The following is a 20,524-nucleotide window of genomic DNA, read 5'->3' as shown; positions in this document are numbered from 1 at the left end:
CTTTGCCCCCAGCACCAACTGGGGGGGGGGGGGAGGGGGAGCACAGACCACCCACCCTCCACCTGCTCCCGCTTTCAGACCCTCCGACGCTGCCCTGCCTCACAGGGACTGGCCCCTGGTCCCTTAGGCGGCCAGTGTGGGCGTGTGTGGGCGGGCCTGGGCTTATTGGGTAGGTTGGTGATTGCACCGCTCCCAGCGGGCGGGGCCTGGCGGGCTCTGGCCTGAGCCTGCTGCAGAGCCGGGGGACAGGCTGCTGGTGGGATGCTGGCTCCCAGCCTCGCCCTCCTCCTTCTCCTGCTGGGATGCCAGAGCCAAGGTAAAGAGGTGCAGCCTCACCGCGGGGCAGTGGCGGGTGCCTGGGCCAGGCTGCAGCAGGGGCACCCAAACCGGGAGGACCCCATGACTGGGTGGACCCCTCAGGCTGCAGCATGTGGCTCTGCTGGGGGTCCGGGAGTCCCTCTTGGGCCTCAGTTTACCTTCTGGGTGGGGATGGGAGAGCTGCCGGCAGGGACCTTCAAGCCGGGGTGTGGCGAGCACTGGGGAAGTGAGCCCTATTTGCAGTTCCTCAGGGAAGGGCATGTGGGGTTGAAGACAGCCCCAGGCAGGACCGGGCGCAGGGCTGGGCCAAGGGACCCCACCAGCAAGGTGCCTGCATGCTTGGCGGCAGGGCAGGGATGCTGGACGTCGGCCAGCCGCACACAGGGACGGGGCAAATCCCAGGGGCACACCATACAGCGAGGAAAAAGGAAAATCCGTTTCTCCCACAGGAACAACGACGAAGACGGAGGTGGTCAGCCCTGCGGGCAGCCAGGGTGCAAACAATGAATGCAGTGAGTGATTCCGCGCGCCGAGGTCCCCCGCGGGAGCTACCCTGCTCCCTGCGACGCGGCCGGAGGCGTGAGGGCCACCAGGAGCCCAGGGAACGTGCTCCTCGCCTGTCCGGGGGCCCTGCTGGGACTTAGGGCCTCGGAGCCCCCAGGGAGAGACCCAACCCCCACGCGGGGCTGCTCAGGGGGCCCGGGTTCCCACAGGGGTGCGGCGGGGAGCAGATGCAGAGATGAGGCCCCGGGAGGCCTGACTGTGGTCACCAAGCTGAGTGCCACTTCCTGTGTGGGGGCAGCTGGCTCGGGCCGGAGCCACCGGACACAGCCCCACCTAAAGGGCTGGGCTGAGCTGGGCGTCCCAGCCTGGACGAGGGGTCCAGCTGCCCCAGCCTGCAGCCTCCTGCACCCTGGGGGGGGCAGGCCAAGCCCCCTTCAGTGAGACTCCCCAGAGCTGGGGGGGAGGATGTTGAGGTTTTTCTCACCAGGAGGGGGTGAAGGTCACTGAGGGGGGTCCTGAGGGCTGAGTGCAGAGCCGAGGCCCCTCCCCTGTCTCAAGGGGCCGCCAGGGAAGCCACTGAATCCCCCAGCCCCCATCTCTCCCTTCCTCTCACCTTGGGGGGTCTATTCCTCGCTGCCCCCACAGTGCAGCCCCCAGGAGCCCCTGAGCCAGGGACCCCCTCAGGCCAGCCTGGGATCCGGCTCTGCTGCAGACTCCCCTCTCCCTAGGGTCCTCTCTCGGCTCCCCCGGCCTCAGGTGTGCCCCTAAGTTCGCGCACACAGTCCCAGGAGTGGGGGGTCACAGAGCCCCGGTCAGCCTGTGTCTGCAGTGGGGAGTGAGTTCCCGTGGGCCTGAGCCCCGAGGACAGGCAGGGGTGGGTGAGCGCTGACCCTGCCATGTCCCCCAGCCTGATCCCCAGGCTGTAGCTGCTCTGGGGGGGGCCTCAGACCTGCACAGGGGGGCTCACTGCCCCCCAGGAAGTTGCGGCCTCCAGGCTGACCTGCCCCAGTTCTTCGGCCTTTGTGGCACCTTGACTGACCCTTATTCCACCTTCCTTCCGTTCCAGCCCTCCCCTTCTCGCTCCTTCCTACCCCTCCCCTCCCCTCTCCTCCCCCCTCCCTTCCCCCACCCTCCTTCCTTCCCAGCTCTCTCCTCCCCCTCCTCCAGCTCCCCTCACCCCTCCGCCTCTCCCCTCTCCTTCCCTCTCCCCCCCTCACCCCTTCCCCTTTCTCTGTTGTTCTTGCAAATGGCCAGAGGGTCTCCTGTGTGTGTGTGTGTGTATGTGAGTGTGTATGCATGTGTGTGTGGGGGCCTCTGCCCCCAGCCGCTCCAGCCAGTTTCTCCCCTAGCTGCCTCCAGTCCCGTGAACCCTGTGATCAGATTCTCAGGGGGGTCCATCTGGCTGCACCCCCCCATCCCCACGAAGGGGGCACTTCAAGTGAAATGGCATGTGAGGCTGACCGGAAAGTTCCAGTGGCTGCAGATCTGGAGCACGACTCCGAACCAGTTCTTCAACTTGACTCTCTTACGCTTGGAGGACAGGCTGGAGGTCCAGCCCCAGAATTGTTCACTGAAACTGCTACATTCACGGCCCCAGGACAGTGGCCAGTACTGCCTAGAGGTGACCGACAAAAATGGGACAGTCCACAGGAGGACGGTGGCCGTCATGGTGGTGGGTGAGTTCCAGCAGCACCCGCACTTCCTGCTGGGGTCCAACCCCCGAGCCTCTGCTGTCCAGCCCTGAGTCCCTCTCCTTGCAGACCGAGTGAGGGAGCCCCAGCTGCAAGTCCAGGCTGTTGACCGGAACGCATCACGGTGCCATCTGGTTCTCAGCTGCTCCGTCCCAGGAGGCAACACTGTGAACCTCACGTGGTCCAGAGATAACTCACAGCTGCGCCGGGACCCCGGGCCCCACGCCCGCCTGCAGCTGAGGGTGGACGCCAACAACTCCCACGTCTATGCCTGCAACGCCAGCGACGCCTACAGCTGGGCCCAAAGCAACTTCTCCCTGAATCCCGGCTGTATGGGTGTGGGTGAGTGTGGGTGAGTGCATTTGTGTGTGGGTATGTGTGTGGGTGAGTGTGAGAATGTGTGTGTGTGTGTGTGCCTGTGGGGTGACTGTGAATATGGGTGAGTGTGTGTGAGTGTGAGTACGTGTGTTGAGCATGTGTGGTGGGTGTGGGTGGGTGTGGGTGTGAGTGTGTGAGTTCATGTGTGTGTGAGTGTGTGTGGTTGAGTGTGAGTGTTGTACGAGTACATATGTGTGGGGGGGGTGCGTGTGAGTACATGTATGTGAGCATGTGTGTGAGCGTGTGTGAGTGTGTGAGTACATGTTTGTGTGTGTGCGTGCGTGTTAATGCGGGTGTGAGTGTGTGAGAACATGGAGAACATGTGTGCGTGTGAGTACATGTGTGTACGCATGTGTGCGTGTGGGTGTGCATGTGTGCATGTGTGTGTGTGAGTACATGTGTGTGAGCGTGTGTGGGTGAGTGTGCGTGTGGGTGTGAGTACATGTGTGTGAGTGTGTGGGTGGGCATGTGTGCATGTGTGTGTGTGAGTACACGTGTGTGTGTGTGCGTGTGGGCTGGAGCCCCCGGCACTGACCTTGTTCCTTTCAGTGGCCGCCTTTGAGGACACACAGCGTGGCCTTCCCCTCTGGCTGGTGTACCTGGGGGTCCCCCTGGCCGTGCTGCTCCTGGGCGTCCTCTCCAGTGTCCTGCTGTGGAGGAGGAAGGGGAGGTGCCGCTCAGGTGAGGGGCCAGTGTCCGTGTGTTGGGGACGTGCTGGGCATTGGGAAGCACCGGGTGGTGGACACGGCACTGCATGTGGGGTCATCGGGATGGGGTCACCAGGACAGGGTCACCAGGACGGGGAACGAGTGCAGAATGAATGGGAAGTGGGGGGCCTGGTTCCCCCCATTCTGCCTGCTTTGCTCCCGCAAAAGGCTGACTTGGGGGGCTGCTTGCTGGGGGGCTGCCTGTGCCTCGGGGACCTGGGCGGGCGGCAGGGGAGAAGGGCCCCTGCAGCCTGAGCTCTGTCCTGCCCAGATGCCAAGGAGAGAAGTGGGGAGCAGAACCCGCCTCCACACGCCCATGCTCAGGTACGGGGGTCTGGGAGGGGCTGGGCGCGGGCCTGGGGTAGGGAGGGGTGGGGTGGGGTGCAGGGGGATGGGGTGGGGGCGGGGAGCAGGACCGCTGCCCGGGCACAGGCTGGCACAGGTGCGTGTGCCCTGGGCTGGCGTCACAAGCTGAGTGTGGCTTGGGACCGGTGAATCCTCAAGTTCTCTCCTCCTTGCGGCCCGGGTCTGTGCTCGGGTCAGGATCATCAAGGCCACACGTCTGGGCTGAGGGGAACCCACAGGGGACACAGTCCCACGAGCCCGCTGGGACAGAGGGTCTGCCGGTGGCCCCGGGGACTCCCACCTGGTCTCCGCTAGGACCCCCCCCCCGCCCCGCTGCCCACTGACCTGACCAGCCCCCTGGGGATCCCCCAACTCCGTGAGCTCGACCCACCGCAAACCCTTTCCTCCCTGGACCAGGAGCACAGTCCCTCCGAGGAAGGGAGCACCGTGTATTCCCAGGTCCAGAGCCGGAACCGGAACCGGAACCAGAACCAGAACCAGAATCAGGTGATTTCTTTTCTCTGCTCCCTGCCCAGACACCCTTGCTCCTGAAACTCGTGTCTGAGTGGAAGAGCAGGACCGGAGAGGGGGGGTCTGTCCCCAACCCTGACCCCGACCTTGGGCCTGGGGCTGACTCTGAGCCCACTGGGGCCTGAGGGTCACCTCAGGAGGGGGCTGGAGCGATGGCACAGCAGGGAGGGCGTTTGCCTGGCACGCGGCCAACCCAGGTTCGATCTCCGACATCTCACATTGTCCCCCGAGCACCACCAGGAGTAATTTCTGAGTGCAGAGCCAGAAGGAAGCCCTGTGCATCGCTGGGTGGGACCCAAAAATCAAAAACAAAAAGCAAAACAAAAATAAATAAATAAAACAGGGGGGCGGGCAAGGAAAGAAAGGATCTACCCCCAGCTGAGCCTCCCTGGAAGCCGAGGGAGGCAGGTCCAGGGAGGAAGGAGTGACCCCGCCCCCAGCCCTCCTGCCTGGTGTGGGTTCCAGCACACTGTCCCATCCCAGGCCTCCTTGTCTACACCGCAGGACAGTGACTTCACGACGCTTTATGCGCTGGTACAGCCTTCCCAGAAGGTGAGTCTGAGAGTGGGGGGCTGTCTGTGGGGCCAGAGCAGGCAACTTTGGCCGGCCTGAACCCCTGCACCCCTCACCCCTCTCCCACGGGATGGGGACCCCCTCGGATCCGGCCAGGGCTGATCCCCCGAAGCTGAGCCGACCTCGTCACTCTGATTCCAGGCCCCCCAGAGAAAGACTCCCGTGACGCCTCCCAGTTGCACCATTTACCAAGAGGTGAGTCTGGGGGGGGGCCACCGGGGCCAGAGCGAGCTCCTATTTGGGGTCTCGGCCACCTTCACTGCAGAGACGGGGGTGTGGGGTTACCCGAGCCAAGGTCTTGAGGGTTCAGCTGAGTTTTATTCATCCTCAACCGAGGTTATAACTGGGCCTCCTTTCCTGGGGGTGTGGGGTGCCAGGGGGCAGGGGCAGGGCCAGGGGGTCGACCCAGGGGGACCTGGGGAGGGGTGACCCCTGCTATACCCACTGGGCTGTGGGATGGACCATCTCACGCATGGGGTCCGAGGTGTCCAGCAGCCCCATGTGTGAACCCAGAGCTCAGCCGCGGAGCTGACGTGCTGAGCAGGGGTGTTGCACGGGGGTGCTCGGAGCCCAGGCTTCACCCCCACCCCCCCGTTATGCTGCTGCTTGGGGCCAGGCTGTGGAGGGCTCAAGCTGTCGGTCTTGGGGTTCCTGCAGTGTGGGGGTGGGGCAATGGGGGGTGCAAGCCTCAAGCTCCCTTCGTCTTCTGGCTTCACACTCTGCTCTCACCTGGGGCTTCACTTCCTGCGTGGTCAGCCCAAGGGGCAGAAGTTTCTGTGGGCGGGGGGGCTGAAGCGCCTCTTTCCTCCGCAGGTTGGGAGGGGGCAACCCCGAACCCAGAACCCCGCTCGGCTGAGCCGGAAGGAACTGCAGAACTTTGAAGTATACTGCTAGGCGCGGCCAGCCCTGCACCGAATGAAGTGAGGGGCTCAGAGGGAGCATTCAGGCGCCTTTCCTGCAGGGCTGGGGGGCTGGGGGTCTCCCACCCTCCCTGCAGGCTCCCCGGACCTCTGACCCGTACCTGGTCCCAGCAGATGGCTCATGGGGGGAGAGGGATGCCCACAGCCCCCCCAGAGCAGCTCTGTCGGATGTGGCGTTCGGCACCTGGGCAGGGAGGACAGGACATGGCGGCCGTCCAGCCCCCGCATCTGGGAGACTCTCCGGACCCTGGTGGGGGGTCTCTGCTTGGCCATGGCCCCCCGCTGTGCCGGGGCTGATGAGACTCATCGGTGTCGGCCTGCCACAGTGAGCCGTGGCCTCTACCCCCTCCCAATTTTGTTTTGTTTTGTATTTTTGGGTCCAACCCGGCGATGCTCAGGGCTGACTCCTGGCTCTGTGCTCAGGGATCCCTCCTGGTGGTGCTCAGGGGACCCTATGGGATGCCGGGGATCGAACCCGGGTCGGCCGCGTGCAAGGCAAACGCCCTCCCTGCTGTCCTATGGCTCCATCCCCCTCCCCCCAGTTTTAAATAAAGAAACGGAAATGTGGGACTGGGGTGTGTATCCGGCTCTGGTGCAAGGGTCCGAGATGAAGCCCTTGGCCACATTGGGCTGGACACCTGCTGGACCAGGCCCCTCCCTGAGTTCAAACTGCCAGAGGAAAAGCAAAATAATCCCAGGGACGAGCGCGATCGTGATCGAACCACGCTGGCCCTGCAGAATTCGATCCCCGACATCCCACAGGGTCCCCCGAGCCCACCAGTGCTGATCCCTGAGCACAGAGCCAGGAGTAAGCCCTGAGCACCACTGAGGTAATGCTCAGGGGTTCCTCCTGCCTCTGCACTCAGGAATTACTCCTGGCGGTGCTCGGGGGACCCTATGGGATGCTGGGAATCGAACCCGGGTCGGCCGCATGCAAGGCAAACATCCTACCCACTGTGCTATCTCTCCAGCCCCAGGTCTCGAAACTTCTGACCGCCCCTCCACCCCAGTCAAGCACCCAGGGAGCACACAGCAGTCTGTCTGTCTGTCTGTCTGCTTCCCACCAGCGACCACCCCCCGCCCCCCAAGGAAGCAGCACAGAAGGAGGGGCGAGGAGGGGGCTGGCAGGGGGCACCGGGAAGGGTCAGCTTGGGGCAGAGCCCTTCCTGCCCCAGGTCAGCCCCGAGGGACAGTGCCTGTGAGCTGTGGGCAGCGGGAAAGGCTGGGCAGAGAACTGGCAGGACCACCTCCCCCACCCCCCAGACCCTCAGTGCCCCTGCCGGCCAGGTGGGCAGCAGTCAGACGGTCCCTGTCCTGTCCCTGATCAGTCCTGGGTGGGGTCGGGCTGGGAGGGGCAGTGGCAGGGAGCCACGGGGGTCTGTCTCCCTCCCTCTCTCTCAGTCTCTTTCCCTCCCTCCCTCTCTCTCCCTCCCTCTTTCTCTCTTTCTTCCTCCCTTCCTCTCCCTCCCTCTCCCCCTCCCCCCTCCCTCCGTGTCGAGAAGGCACAGCCAATGCTCTGGTCTCCCCTCAGCTGGTGCTATGGAAACAGGATGGGGCTGGCTCCCACATGCACCGCAGCCCCTGTAGGCGGAATCAGCAGCCGTCTGGGGGTCAGAGCCCCCTTCCGCCGCCCCATCACCCCTGGCGCCCACGTGTGGGGAGCTCTCACAGCCTGTGGTCGCACTGTACATACCAGGCTGTGTGCTTGTATGTGCGTGAGAGTGTGTGCATGGATGAGTATACACGTGTGTACCTGCATGCGTGCGTGCGTGTAGGTACATGAGAGTGCGTGCATGAGTGTACACGTGTGTGCATGAATGAGTATACACATGTGTGCATGCACACGTGTGTGCATGTATGTGCATGAGAGTGTGTGCGTGAATGAGTACACATGCTTGTGCATGCATGAATACGTGCCTATATGCACATGAGTGTGTGCAAACTGATGGTGCATGTGTGTGCATGCATGAGTGTCGGCATGTATGTACATGAGAGTGCTCACACATCATATATGTGCAGATGTGAGTGGGGGGCCTCGTTCTTCCTCCTACCACCTATCCTGGGGGCCTGGGACAAAGGGAATATGGGACCCCCAGGGCTCCCTGCTTGTCTCTGTCCAGCCCTGGCCTGGGGGCCCTGAGTGCTGAGCCTGGGGGTGGGGGGCCGCCCGCAGGGCAGTCATCCCCCAAAGCTGTGGCCCTGAGCCCCAGGCTGCAGCTGGTGGTCTCTGCCCAAGGTGGGCATCCTGAAGGGGTGTCGGGGTCCTCTCCAGCCAGCCCGACTTGCAGGCCGAGGCTTGGGGGGCCTGGACTGGGAACTTCTCCTGCACCCGATGACATCCCCCGGGGCCTGGGCCCCGCCTCCTTGCCTCTTGGGGCAAACACCACTGGTTCTGACTCTGGGGCCGGCTGGGCTGGTCCCAAGAAGGGGATGCCCTGTCCAGCTCCCGCCGTGGCCCCCAACCAAGTCCCCCTCCCACTGTCCTCAGCCAGGGATCCCCCACTCCTGGGGATGGGACACCCCGAGTCTGCTCCACCCCACCCTCGAGGTTCACACTTTTCTCTCAGCCTCTCTCGGCAGGTGAGGTGTCACCTCTTGCCACCAATTTGTCATCTCTTTGCATGTGGCTTTCCCCTCAAGAACGGGTGGAAATAAGAGCTGGCGTGAGGGAGGCCAGCTCCCCGCCAAGATCAGCAACCCCCCAAAAACTGAGTGTTTCCTTAGACATGCTGCCCGTAGAGTGCTTTCCTGAATGCTTCTCCCCAGACACACGGACCCCCTTGTGGTGCTGGTGGGGGCTTGGGGATGAGGGTTGGCGTTGATCTCGGCGGACCTTGCAAGTGTCTGCCCAGACCCGCACCCCAGAGAGAGCAGAGAGAAGCCGAACATGCCTAGATTAGGACGTGGGGACCCCCGGGGTCGGAGGAAACATTGCACAAAAGAGCCACTGAAAATCCTCCAGCCCAGGCAAAAGGAGGTACTGGGAGCAGCTGGGAGTCCCCCGGAACACATGGCCTCCACAGGGTCCTTGACACAGAACCTCCATGGTGAGATCACTGCATCTGAGGATGCAGATCGGGAAACTGACGACCCCAAGAGGACGCTCATCAGTGCATGCATGGGACAGCTGCCAAGAGTCGGGGCCAGGAAGCTCCTCAGGAAGGCTGGGTTGGGGGTCCGCCCTTCTCGAGCTGGAATCCACCTCTTCTCCCAGGAGACTAAATTAGAGGGTCTCCTGGGAGCACCGGGGGGCGCTCAGGGAGGTGTGGGGCCCGAGCTCTCTGCACCGTGGTGGGGGTCCCGTCCCTGCTAGGGGCCATCATTGCCTTGCCTGGGTGGGAACGGGAACCCCAGCCTCAGAGCCGACCATTGTATCAATGTGATGTTTAACGACTTTTTTTTCTGAAAGTGGTAAAACAAATATGGGATCACATATCTACAAGGGTACCTGGTGGCACTGGTCCATCACCTCCGGGCTCCCCGGGACTGGGGATTGCTGCTCAGAGAATCTCCCCATTCCCGGCCCCCAAGGTCTTCTCCAGACTCAGTTTCCCCTCTGAGCTGCTCCTCGCCTTGGCCACACAGCCTCAGTGTCCTGGGGCCAGGATGTCTTCTCTGCCCTCTCCCCCCCCCACGCACTGCGCCCTTAGGGGTCCCCACTGCTGGATTGAAGGGTGAGGGGTGGGCAGCCCTGAGGGCTCTCAGTTCCCTGGAGAACCCGGGTCTGGCCAGTGGGGGCCCTCTGCGGCCTCTGCTCTTGCGGACCCCCATCTCCAGGAGGGGCGTCCTGGGTTGTCCCGGTGTCCCCGTGGGGATAGGACACTGAGTCCGGATGACAGCGCTAAGCAGAGGCTCCGGGAGGCCTGGGGGAGCCCAGAGCTGGTTCTCGGGGTGCGGTGGGCTGGGCACACGCATTGCTTAGATGACTTCATCATAGATGACCGGCCTGGGTGCTTCCGGGTTCTTGGGCAGTGAGGGGGCTTTGTCCTTCTGGGGAGACAGGATGGGTCGGAAGGTTACGGGGCAGGGGCCAGGTCACACCCCCAAGGCACCCCCGATTCATGGGCACTCCTCAGGCCCTCAGGCCCCACCCAAGGCTGTTCAGGGTCACCCACACCCGCATCCCAAAGCTCGCCCTCATTCATCTGCAGGGGGCTCCAGAACTTTCCTCCCTTCCACTGCCTTCCGCTCCAGCTTCTGGAGCCTTCCTACTGTCCATCCCCCTCTACCCCGGTTTCTGGAACCTTTTTTCTTTCCATTACCCTCCACCCCAGCTTCTGGAACCTTCATTACATCTGTTACCCTCTGCCCCAGCTTCTGGAACCTTCCTTTCTCCAGTGGGTCACCCGCACCCCCAGTGAAGACAATGGGGACCTCTGGAACAGCTTTGCCAGCCAGGGAGAAACTGAGTCCCCTGCCCAGTCCAAGGAAGGAAAGTGGAGCTTGAGGTGGGAAAAGGCCCTTGGGGGCGCACAGGGGGTCCCCCAAACACGCACCTTCTGGGGGACCTGCACCGTCGAGTACAGCGTGTTCACGGGAGTGACCGGGACATGCAGAACGCAGTCGTACTCTGCTGACTCCCTGTTGTGAGAGAGAGTCTCCCTCTTCTCGCCAGCGGGCTCTGGAACCGGTGGGGAAGGTCAGCGCGGGCTCCCCCTACCCCAGCAGCTGTCCCAGGCGAAGTGGGCGTGTCCCCAGGCGCTAAGAAGTGGGCGTGTCCCCAGGCGCTAAGAAGTGGGCGTGTCTCCCAGGACCTCCAGAAAGTAGGCGTGTCCCCAGGAGCTAAGAAGTGGGCGTGTCCCCAGGAGCTAAGAAGTGGGCGTGTCTCCCAGGACCTCCAGAAAGTAGGCGTGTCCCCAGGAGCTAAGAAGTGGGCGTGTCCCCAGGAGCTAAGAAGTGGGCGTGTCTCCCAGGAGCTAAGAAGTGGGCGTGTCCCCAGGAGCTAAGAAGTGGGCGTGTCTCCCAGCACCTCCAGAAAGTAGGCGTGTCCCCAGGAGCTAAGAAGTGGGCGTGTCTCCCAGGACATCCAGGAAGTAGGCGTGTCCCCAGGAGCTAAGAAGTGGGCGTGTCTCCCAGGAGCTAAGAAGTGGGCGTGTCTCCCTGAACCTCCAAGAAGTGGGCTTGTCTCCAAGGCACTAAGAAGTGGGCGTGTCTCCCAGGAATTCCAGGAAGTGGGTGTGGGGAGGTTCCTGCTGGGGCAGCCGCTCCCCTCCCACCCCGCACTCAGCAAAAGGGAAAGGGCACCAGGGCTGCCCAGCGGCCAAAGCGGTCTCAGGGGTCTCAGGCTGGGGGCCCTGGAGGTGGTCTTTGTGTAAGGAAACCCAGCAGCCCGGGGTCCCAAGCGCCACCGGGAGTCCTGAGTCCTGCCCCCAAACTAAAGCAGCTGCACCAAGGCTGGAGCAGATCTGGGCTCCCGGGAGGCGTGAGGACCCCTGGGGGCCTGGCAGAGGAGGGGCTGGCGTTAGCTTCCCCCGTGCTCTGCCTGCAGGGGCCCTAAAGCACACGGTGGCCTCGAAGCTGCCCCCCTCCCCGTCCCACTGGCCTCTTGGACACGCGGCCAAGGCAAGAGAGAGAAGCAGCTTCACCTCCAGACTTCCGTCTCTGCAGATGCAGAACCACTGCGATCACAGCCACACAGGCCAGGAGCACTGTCAGGGGGAGCAACAGTGCCAGGAGAAAGTTGGCTTGGCCATCAGGCTCTGGAAGGAGAGAAGGGGCCGGGGTTCGAGGCCTGCTGTCTTCCTGTGTCCACCCTCTCCCCCGGAGACAGCTCAGGGCTGAGCACAGCATTTCCATCCCCTGAGCACTGGTAGCAAAGTCGGGTCAGGCCTCCCCGCCCTGGGCCCCTCTTGCCAACCCACCTCCCAAGAATAATCACAGTGCTGTTGTTCTGGGGCTGGAGCGATAGCACAGCGGGGAGGGCTTTTGCTTTGCACACGGCCGACCCAGGTTCGATTCCCAGCCTCCCATAGGGTCCCCCGAGCACCACCGGGAGTAATTCCTGAGTGCAGAGCCAGGAGGAACCCCGGAGCATCTCCGGATGTGACCCAAAGAGCAAAAAAAGGAAATAAAATATAAAAAAATAGTGAAGTTCGTAGGTTGCTGTTCCGGCACTAAGAGTTGGGCCGGCACCAATAGTACTGGCAAAGGAAACAGCCTCGGCGATGCAGGAGCCTGGCAGAGCAGAGAGAGGAGCAGAGGAGTCTCCGACAGGGTCGCCCGCTGGCACCTTCCTCACCTTCACAGAGCTCCCTGGCAGACACCGGGTGAGAGCTGTTCCTGCTCACAGGGTTCCTGGCCGTGCAGACGAAATGTTGGTCACTGCTGCCTGGCCTCCAGGTGATGGTGGGGAGGGCAGGGCCTTCCCAGCTCCCATTGGCCAACTCCCAGCTGTACGTCACCGCAGTTTCCTGTAGCACCGAGCACGTCAGGTTGGCCAGGCAGGTCCCATTCTCCGTGTGCCACTTGGTCTTGCTCACGATGGGCCTGGGCAGGGGTTCTGGGGGCAGAGGGAGACGCGGAGTGGAGCAGCCCTCAGGCCCTCCCAAGGGACCCAGAAGGGCTGAGTCTCCAGGCTGTTGTGAGTGGGCACAGCTGGTAGAGCTCAGAGCTGTGCTAAGAGTGAACCCCAAGCAGAGAGCTGGGAGTGACTCTGAGCACAGAGCTACGAGTCAGCCTTGAGCACAGAGCCAGGAATGAGCCCTGAGCACAGAGACAGGAGTGAGCCCTGAGCACAGAACCAAGCGTGAGCTCTGAGCATAGAACCAGAAGTCAGCCCTGAGCACAGAACCAGGAGTGAGCCCTGAGCACAGAACCAGGAGTGAGCCCTGAGCACAGAACCAGGAGTGAGCCCTGAGCACCGAGACAGGAGTCAGCTCTGAGCATAGAACCAAGATTGAGTCCTGAGCACAGACAAGAGTCAGTTCTGAGCACAGAAACAGGAGTGAGTCCTGAGCTCAGAGCCAGGAGTCAGCCTTGAGCACAGAGCCGGGAGTCAGCCTTGAGCACAGAGCCAGGAGTCAGACCTGAGCACAGAGACAGAAGTGATCCCCGAACACAGAGTCGGGAGTCAGCCCTGAGCACAGAGTGAGAAGTGACCCTGACTCAAAGCCCTGATTCCCGAACCCACTTCCTCACTCGTCAGTTAGGGGCACGTCTCCACCCACTAGGCTCTCCACGCCTGGAAGTTCTTGCCCTCCCGTTACAGACGTGGGGACAGAGACCAAAGTGAGTCCTGACTCGGTGGCGGCCAGGCGCTCTGTCCCGGGCTCTGTGACCAGCCCCTTCCGGACTGCATGGCCCCTGCCCCTCTGCACGCACTGGCCTCAGGTGCCCAACGCCCAGAGGGTCCTGCTCACCGTAGACACGCAGCACGTACTCTTGCAGGAGAGGCTGTGACTGCTCAGAGCTGTGCAGCTCCACCCGGTAGGTGCCCGCGTCCGCCAGCTCCAGCCGGCTCAGGCGCAGGGAGTAGTTCCGGGGCACCAGATCCAGCCGGGGTCGCTTCAGCTGCGGGCCCACGATGACCTGCCTGTGGGTGGTGTTCTGCTGGAGGCTGGAGAGGAACGTGGTGTTGAAGGTCCAGACCACCAAGTCTACTTGCTGCAGCGCGTGGCATAGGGGGAAGGTCACCGCATGCCCCACGGCGCCCACCAGGTCCTTCTGGGTGCAGGCGGCCGACACTGTGGATACAGAGAAGGGGTCTCAACTGCCCGCCCACGCCTGAGCCGGCAGCAGAGCCCCGGCCAGTGTGGGGGTGCCTGGACACTTCTCACACAGAGCTCAGGGTCCCACGCGTGGCAGGAATCGGTCTGGATTGCCACAGCCTTGCTCTGCCCCCAGGTGTGGCTGGTGCTGATGTTGGGGCCACAGAGATGCCACTGCTTGCAAAGCCTAATACTCCGGACGCAAAGCGAAAACCTAGATTCGTGGAAGGCTGCCCTGCGCAGGGCATGTCAAGCACACTCAAGGCCTGAGGGGTCTGGGGGCTGGAGCGATAGCACAGCAGGGAGGGCATTAGCCTTGCCTGAGGCCGACCCGGGTTCGATTCCCAGCATCCCGTAGGGTCCGCCTAGCACCACCAGGAGTGATTCCTGAGTGCATGAGCCAGGAGGAACCCCTGGGTATCGCTGGGTGTGATTAAAAAAAAAAAAAACAGACCGCGGGACATCTTATCAGGCCATCCTTTTATGACATCTTATTATCTCAGTCCTACTTTGGACAAACTGGCAGGCTATCGAATGTAGCCTGCCCACAGGGCAGAGTCTGGCAAACTCCCCGTGGCGTACCCAATATGCCAAATACCAGTAACAATGATGGGTCTCATTCTCCTAAAGAGCCTTGAATATAATCTCAGGGCTAGGATGAAGGAGACGTTACTGGGGCCTGCTCGAGGCAATCGACGAATAACAGGATGTCAATGAATGAATGAGGGGTCAGCCCAAGACCTACGACACCCCCACCCAGATCCCTTTCATGTCCTTTAGTGTTCCCCAGCAAACATCGGCTTATGCCATCGATGGACTGGCCCGGAGCCAAGATTCTTCTCAGTTCAGCGCTGAGTTTGCTGTATCCTGCTCAGCCCCAGCAAGCAGCCAGAGATTAGAGTCGAGGGAAAGGCACGGTCGATCTCTCCCGCTTCACTCTCCTGCTTTGGGGTCACCACCCCCTGGATCACCACCTTTCCAGCGACTGCCCAGGTGGCAGGTGGACCCGGCAACAGCACGGGGTTGTGGTGAAATAAGAGTGGAAACTGCACCCCCCCGACCCCGTCTCCGGACATCCCGGAACTCAGGGCCTCTTGGGGAAATTTCACTTTGCTTGAGGTCTGGGGCGGGCTGTGTGCGGGGGTGTGAACTCCCCAAAGTGTGATTTTAGGGGGTGAGACTTCTCTGGCTTCTCGCCTTTTTTTTTCCTTTTGTGGTTTGAGCGAGTTAGCCCTGAGCACAGAGTCCGGAGTCAGCCCTGAGCACAGAGTCAGGAGTCAGCCCTGAGCACAGAACCGGGAGTGACCCCAAAACCCTCCCATCCACCCCGCCCCCAGGATCGAGGCCAGTTCAGGAGGCATGAGCATCCCCCCTAGAAGAAACCCTGATTGTCTCTGAGCTGGCACGGTGCCCGGCTTTGGTTCCAGGGAGAGGCCCCAGGGTGGGTCCTCCAGCTTGTCCTGTGCCCCAGGGCTGTGGGAGCAGCAGGGGTCTGGGTAAGGGTAGACAGGGCCCAGGGCTGAACCTTTGGTTCTGGTGAAAAAAGAAACTGCAATTTAAAAAAAAGAAAGTGAGGGGCTGGAGCCATGGCATAGCCTGGAGGGTGTTTGCTTTGCATGTGACCAACCTGGGTTCCATGGTCCTGGTCCTGGTCCCAATGTCTATAAGGTCCCTCGAGCAATGCTGGGAATAATTCCTGAGTGCAGAGCCAGGAGTGACCCCTGAGCATCACCAGGTGTGACCCCCCCCAAAAAAAAAAAAAACAATACAATAAAAAAGAAAGAAAGAGAAAGTGAGATGTCAGTTTAGAGAGAGTTCCTGACTCCCCTCACTTCCTGTCCCCATCATCGCTTTCCAAAACTGGGCCCACCAGCCTGATCAGGGGATGGTCAGCCCCGGGAGTAGATGGACTCGCACCCAGCCCCTCTGCTCTGCCCTCACCCAGTAGGAGTTTGCCCGAGAACTTGTGCAGAGGACCCCAAGGGCACGCAGCCGGAGGTACACCCCAAATTCACCCGTGCTGCTGCTGGGAACAGACCACATCTCCTTGACCCCACAGGGGTTTTAAAAGAAGAGGTGGGAGGGGCCGTTTTCTCTGATTGGCTCGGGAAGCCCAGGAGGGCATTCCCCAGAAGAGCAGAGCCCAACCTTGGGGGGCCTAAAATCACAACCCCAGACCTCACGCCCCGTCACAGTGGTAATATCGAAGGAAGTGAGGATGGGGGACCAGAGTCAGGTGCTGGGGTGATTGGTTCGAGCTTTTCCCATTACCTTGTCCTGATTCTTCCCCTGCAGGCCAGAACGAGCAGGGACACTTGCTTGTACCCTGGGACCTTCCACAGACGGTCTACACCTATGCTGGGAACAGCGCCTCTTCAAAGTCCAAAAGGCCAAACAATTTTTGTTTGCTTGTTTGGGGACCACACCCGGAGGTGCTCAGGGTGTCCTCCTGGCTCTGTGTTCAGGAATTTCTCCCGGTGGTGCTCAGGGGACCCTATGGGGTTCTGGGGATCACCAGTATGCAAGGCAAGTGCCTATCCCACCATACTATGCCCGACCCCTGGGGAAAACATTTGGGATGGGGGACTGGAGCGATAGCACAGCGGGGAGGGCGTTTGCCTTGCACATGGTCGACCCGAGTTCGATTCCCAGCATCCCATAGTGTCCCCCGAGCACTCCTTCTGAGTGCGTGAGCCAGAAGGATCCCTTGTGCATCGCTGGGTGTGACCCAAAAAGAAAAAAAAAGAAAGACAACCATTTGGATGAAACTCGGGGAACACAAAAACAAAAATAAAAAAAAGACAAAAAATATAGTCGAGGGGGTATGGTGCCACCAGCAGGTTAGTGTGTACCTGTGAGGCAAGCCTGATGGCGCCTTCAGACTTCCAGATACCCCAAAATTGCTGCTGTGCCTTTCGCCAGACCCCCAAAACTTGGGGCAAAGTTTACCACGAAAGTAAACGGCCAAAAGTTAGGTATGTGGAAGACACACCCACAAACCACCTCTGGCTCAGCTATATAATTGGAGGCCTGGCCTCTCTGGTTCCTGATTGAACTGCTTAATGGCCATGATCCCAGAGACTCAGAAACGAATCTCAGATCCCAAAGGCACTTTTGGCAGAAATGAGTCCTGTTCCTGCAAGAGGTTACTGGCGCTGGGCCACTCCAGGTGGGAATAGGTTTCGTGCCTTGGCCTGTTCCTCCTGGTGAACCAGTGACCGCCATCCTCCAGAGACAACTGGACAATTAGGTTTGGTGCAGTGACAAGACACGCGGGACTTCACCAGATGGGAGTGGAACCGGCCCTTCCTCCCCAACCCAAAGAGACCCCAAGTTGCCGCCTACAAACGGCCTCCCTGGCTCCTGATTAAGCTGATTAATAGCCATGATCCCAGAGACTCAGAAACAAATCTAAAAACCCAGCGACTTTTGGCAGAAATGCATCTGGACCACATACAAGGTGGCCGCCACCTCAGAGCTTATTGGAAAGCCAGGTATGAGTCAGCAGTGATGGGGCAACTGCAGTCTCATGGGAAGGGGGACGGTACCGGTTCGTCCTTCACGCACTACCGAGGTCACAAGTTGCCCCCCACAAGTGGCTCTACGGCACAGCCATAACACCAGACACACAGAAACCAATCTCGTAATGATCTGGCTTTTTGCAGAAATCCAAAATCATGATAGGATTCTCATAACCAGCTATAGAAAACAAAGTATTTCACAATGCCTTTTCGGCAGTTCTGATTGTTGGGGGGGAATTCTAAACAATAATGGTGAATTTTTTTTGTCAAAATAATGAATATAATCAATGTAGAGAAAAGTTAAGTAGAAATCATCTGCCTCACAGGCATTGGGAGGGGAGGGAGGGGGGTATATTGGGGTTCTTGGTGGTGAAAAATGAGTACTGGTGAAGGGAAAGATGTTTGATCATTGTATGAGGAAGACTTTAACCTGAAAACTTTGTAACTTTTTCCACAGTGATTCAATAAATAAATATAAGAAAAAAAAAGAAATAAAAACTTTTTTAAAAAAGTATATGAAAGTGACATCTGCACTTGTTCGTTCATTGCAGCTCTCTTTGCAATAGCCAGAATCTGGAAAAAACCTGAGTGCCGGAGAACAGACGACTGGTTACAGAAACTTTGTTACATCTACACAATTAATACTATGTAGCTATTAGTAAAGAGGAAGTCATGAAATTTTCATACAAGTGGTACTACATGAAAAGTATCATGCTAAGCGAGATGAGTCAGAAAGAGAGGGACAGACATAGAAAAATTGTATTCATTTAGGGAACATAAAGTAATAAAATAGGAGACTGACATCAAGATTAGCCAGACAAGTACCAGGAGGTTCACTCCATGGCTTAGAGGCCAGCCACACATGCTGGAGGAAAAGCGAGCTCAGATAGAGAAGGGAGCACCAAACAAAGGGTGTTGGGAGGATCCTCCCAGGATGGGAAAAGCATGCTGAAAGTAGATTATAGAACAAATATGATTGCCACTCAATGCCTCTTTTGCAAACCACAACACCCAGAAGGAGAGAACAAAAGGGAAGCCCTACCACAGAGGCAGGGTGGGATGGGGGATGGGGGGTGGGAGGGATACTGGGACCCGTGTTGGTGGAAAATGGACACTGGTGGAGGGATGGGTATTTGATCATTGTATAATTGAAACCCAAGCACAAAAATTTGTAAGTCTACAACTGTACCTCATGGTGTCTCACTAATAAAAATTTTTTTAAAAATGTTAGGTATGTGGGAGACACACGAACAAACCACCCCAGGCTCAGCTATATAATTGGAGGCATGGCCTCTCTGGTTCCTGATTGAACTGCATAATGGCCATGATTCCAGAGATCAGAAACAAATCTTAAAACCCAGCGGCTTTTGGCAGAAATGTGTCTGACCACGCAGTAGGTTACTGTCACCAGGCCACCCCAGGGGGGAAAGGGTGTTGTCCCTCTGCCTGTTCCCCTAGGCGGCTCAGTGGCCACCATCCTCCAGAGGCCACTGGACAGTCAGATTCGGGCCCTCAGTGATGAGACACATGGGGCCTCGTGGGATGGGGGTGGAGCTGACCCTTTCCTCCCCGTCCCAACAAGACCCCAAGTCGCCGCCCATGAACGGCCTTTCTGGTTCCTGATCAAGCTGCTTAACGACCGTGATCTCAGAGACTCAGGAGTAAATCTCAGAACCCAGCAGGTTTTGGCAGAAATACCTCCAGATTTAAGTGTCAAAATTTTGAAATTTCAAAATCACATGGCCACTACTGTAGCCACGCGACATCATATGTTATTCATAACCAGCAATAGAAAACAAATGGTCTACAGTTGCCTTTTCAGCAGATCTGAGTGTTGGGGTAAAATCTCAAACAATAATGGTGGGTCTGGTGTCGAAATATCGAATGTGATCAAAGTAGAGAGAGAGTAATGTGGAAATCATCTGCCCCGCAGGTAGGGGGAGGGTGTGGGATGGGGGGATACTGGGGTTGTTGGGGGTGGAGAATGGGCACTGGTGAAGGGGCGGGTGTTTCATTGAATGACCGCGACTTAGACCCGAAAGCTTTGTAACTGCTCTCACGGTGATTCAATAAATAAAGTTATAAAAAATGAAAAAAAAATCCACGAGGTGACTTTCAGCTCCATCTGAGGAAACTGAGGCACAGGGTTTGGTAACTTGTCTAAGATCACTCGGTTAGTGATTTTAAAATAATTCAGGAGCTAACGCAGCAGTTGGGCGCTTGTCTTGCCTATGGCCCGCCCGGGTTTAATCCCTGACATCCCAAGAGGTCCCAGGAGTAATTAGACTATCAGGGAAAAAATGGTGGCAGAAAGGAGGAGTTGGAGAGATGGTCCAGTGGGTCAGAGGCCCTTGCCTGGCACGAGGCCGACCTCGTTTGATTCTCCCCGGCATCCCATATGGTCCCCCGAACACGGCCAGGAATGATCCTTAAGCATCCTCAGATGTGGCCCAAAACAAACAAAAGAGAGCGGAGTGAGTTGAGGGGTTCTCTCCAAATTTTACACTTTCCTTTTATTTTCTTTTTGTGTCACACGCGGCGATGCTAGGGGTTCCTCCTGGCTCTGCACTCAGGAATTACTCCTGGTGGTGCTCGGGGGACCCTATGGGATACCAGGAATCAAACCCGGGTCGGCCGCGTGCAAGGCAAATGCCCTCCCCGCTGTGCTATCGCTCCAGTCCCAAATTTTACATTTTCTTAATGTGATCCTTGCTGTGTCGCTGTTTCAGGGCTGTACTCTGCCCTCCTGTCCCTTTAGATGCCTTTTTTTTTTTGCTTTTTGGGTCCCTCCCGGTGATGCCCAGGGGTTCCTCCTGCCTCTGTACTCAGGAATCACTCCTAGCGGTGCTCGGGGGACCCTATGGGATGCCGAGATTGAACTTAAGTTGGCTGCATGCAAGGCCAACACCCTCTCCACTTTGAGATTGCCTTGGGCATCTTTTTGTTGAGGTTCCATTGGCTCCAAACATTGGCCAGCTTTGGGGGCAGAAGCCACGACGGGTGTCCCTAAAAGTCTGCAGCTCACATGCTTCTCCCAGCGGTCAAGCCCTGTGACACCCCCCCCCCCCAACCTGCCCCTGTCTGCTTGGATCTTAGTTTCATTTTCTTCTTTCTGTCACTTGTCCTGCCATACTGTCATTCCACTGGATTGCATTTTTCTTCTTATTTTCTCCATATCATCATAGTCATATTTTTTCTCCCCGTCATGTGACGGTGTTAAGGGGTGCTGTTCCCTACCCATTGGCCACTGCATGGGTCCCTCGGGTGCGGGGCTCGGGAAGCAGGTGGGGGAGGGGTTTGTTCTGAATTTCTGTTCTTCCTCCTCCTGGG

The 20,524-nt window shown here is 59.0% G+C and overlaps 2 protein-coding genes across 2 annotated transcripts; one reads left to right on the top strand and one right to left on the bottom strand.

Moving 5' to 3' along the window:
• The first annotated feature begins 489 nt into the window (after window positions 1-489).
• Window positions 490-5,941, top strand: CD244 (CD244 molecule). The gene is made up of 8 exons (XM_056137812.1): window positions 490-544; window positions 2,172-2,498; window positions 2,583-2,855; window positions 3,441-3,572; window positions 3,870-3,922; window positions 4,259-4,450; window positions 4,958-5,026; window positions 5,861-5,941. Exons 1-8 carry the CDS (start codon window positions 490-492, stop codon window positions 5,939-5,941), a joined length of 1,182 nt encoding a protein of 393 aa, XP_055993787.1.
• A 3,944-nt stretch (window positions 5,942-9,885) lies between these two features.
• On the bottom strand, window positions 9,886-15,518 carry LOC130045087 (SLAM family member 7-like). The gene is made up of 6 exons (XM_056137811.1): window positions 15,506-15,518; window positions 13,326-13,649; window positions 12,206-12,466; window positions 11,553-11,666; window positions 10,464-10,588; window positions 9,886-9,957 (listed from the first exon to the last, which is right to left on the bottom strand). The coding sequence occupies exons 1-6, from the start codon at window positions 15,516-15,518 to the stop codon at window positions 9,886-9,888; spliced, it is 909 nt and encodes a 302-aa protein (XP_055993786.1).
• Window positions 15,519-20,524: the final 5,006 nt, after the last annotated feature.

This window comes from Sorex fumeus, unplaced genomic scaffold, assembly GCF_029834395.1.
Source record: "Sorex fumeus unplaced genomic scaffold, SorFum_2.1 ptg000127l, whole genome shotgun sequence".
NCBI lineage: Eukaryota > Metazoa > Chordata > Mammalia > Eulipotyphla > Soricidae > Sorex > Sorex fumeus.
Note: the sequence above shows the minus strand (reverse complement) of the source record. Positions and strands in the feature narration are given on the sequence as shown.

Bases quoted from the DNA above. Each gene is read 5' to 3' on its own strand.
- CD244 (XM_056137812.1), top strand. From the start codon at position 490: ATGGGAGAGCTGCCGGCAGGGACCTTCAAGCCGGGGTGTGGCGAGCAC. The intron at 3,923-4,258 runs GTACGGGGGTCT...GGTCTCCGCTAG, and splicing joins CTCCACACGCCCATGCTCAG to GACCCCCCCCCCGCCCCGCT. The intron at 5,027-5,860 runs GTGAGTCTGAGA...TTTCCTCCGCAG, and splicing joins TGGTACAGCCTTCCCAGAAG to GTTGGGAGGGGGCAACCCCG.
- LOC130045087 (XM_056137811.1), bottom strand. The intron at 11,667-12,205 runs GTGAGGAAGGTG...CTCTCCTTCCAG, and splicing joins TGCCAGGGAGCTCTGTGAAG to AGCCTGATGGCCAAGCCAAC. The intron at 9,958-10,463 runs GTGCGTGTTTGG...CTGTCTCCCCAG, and splicing joins CGGTGCAGGTCCCCCAGAAG to AAGGACAAAGCCCCCTCACT.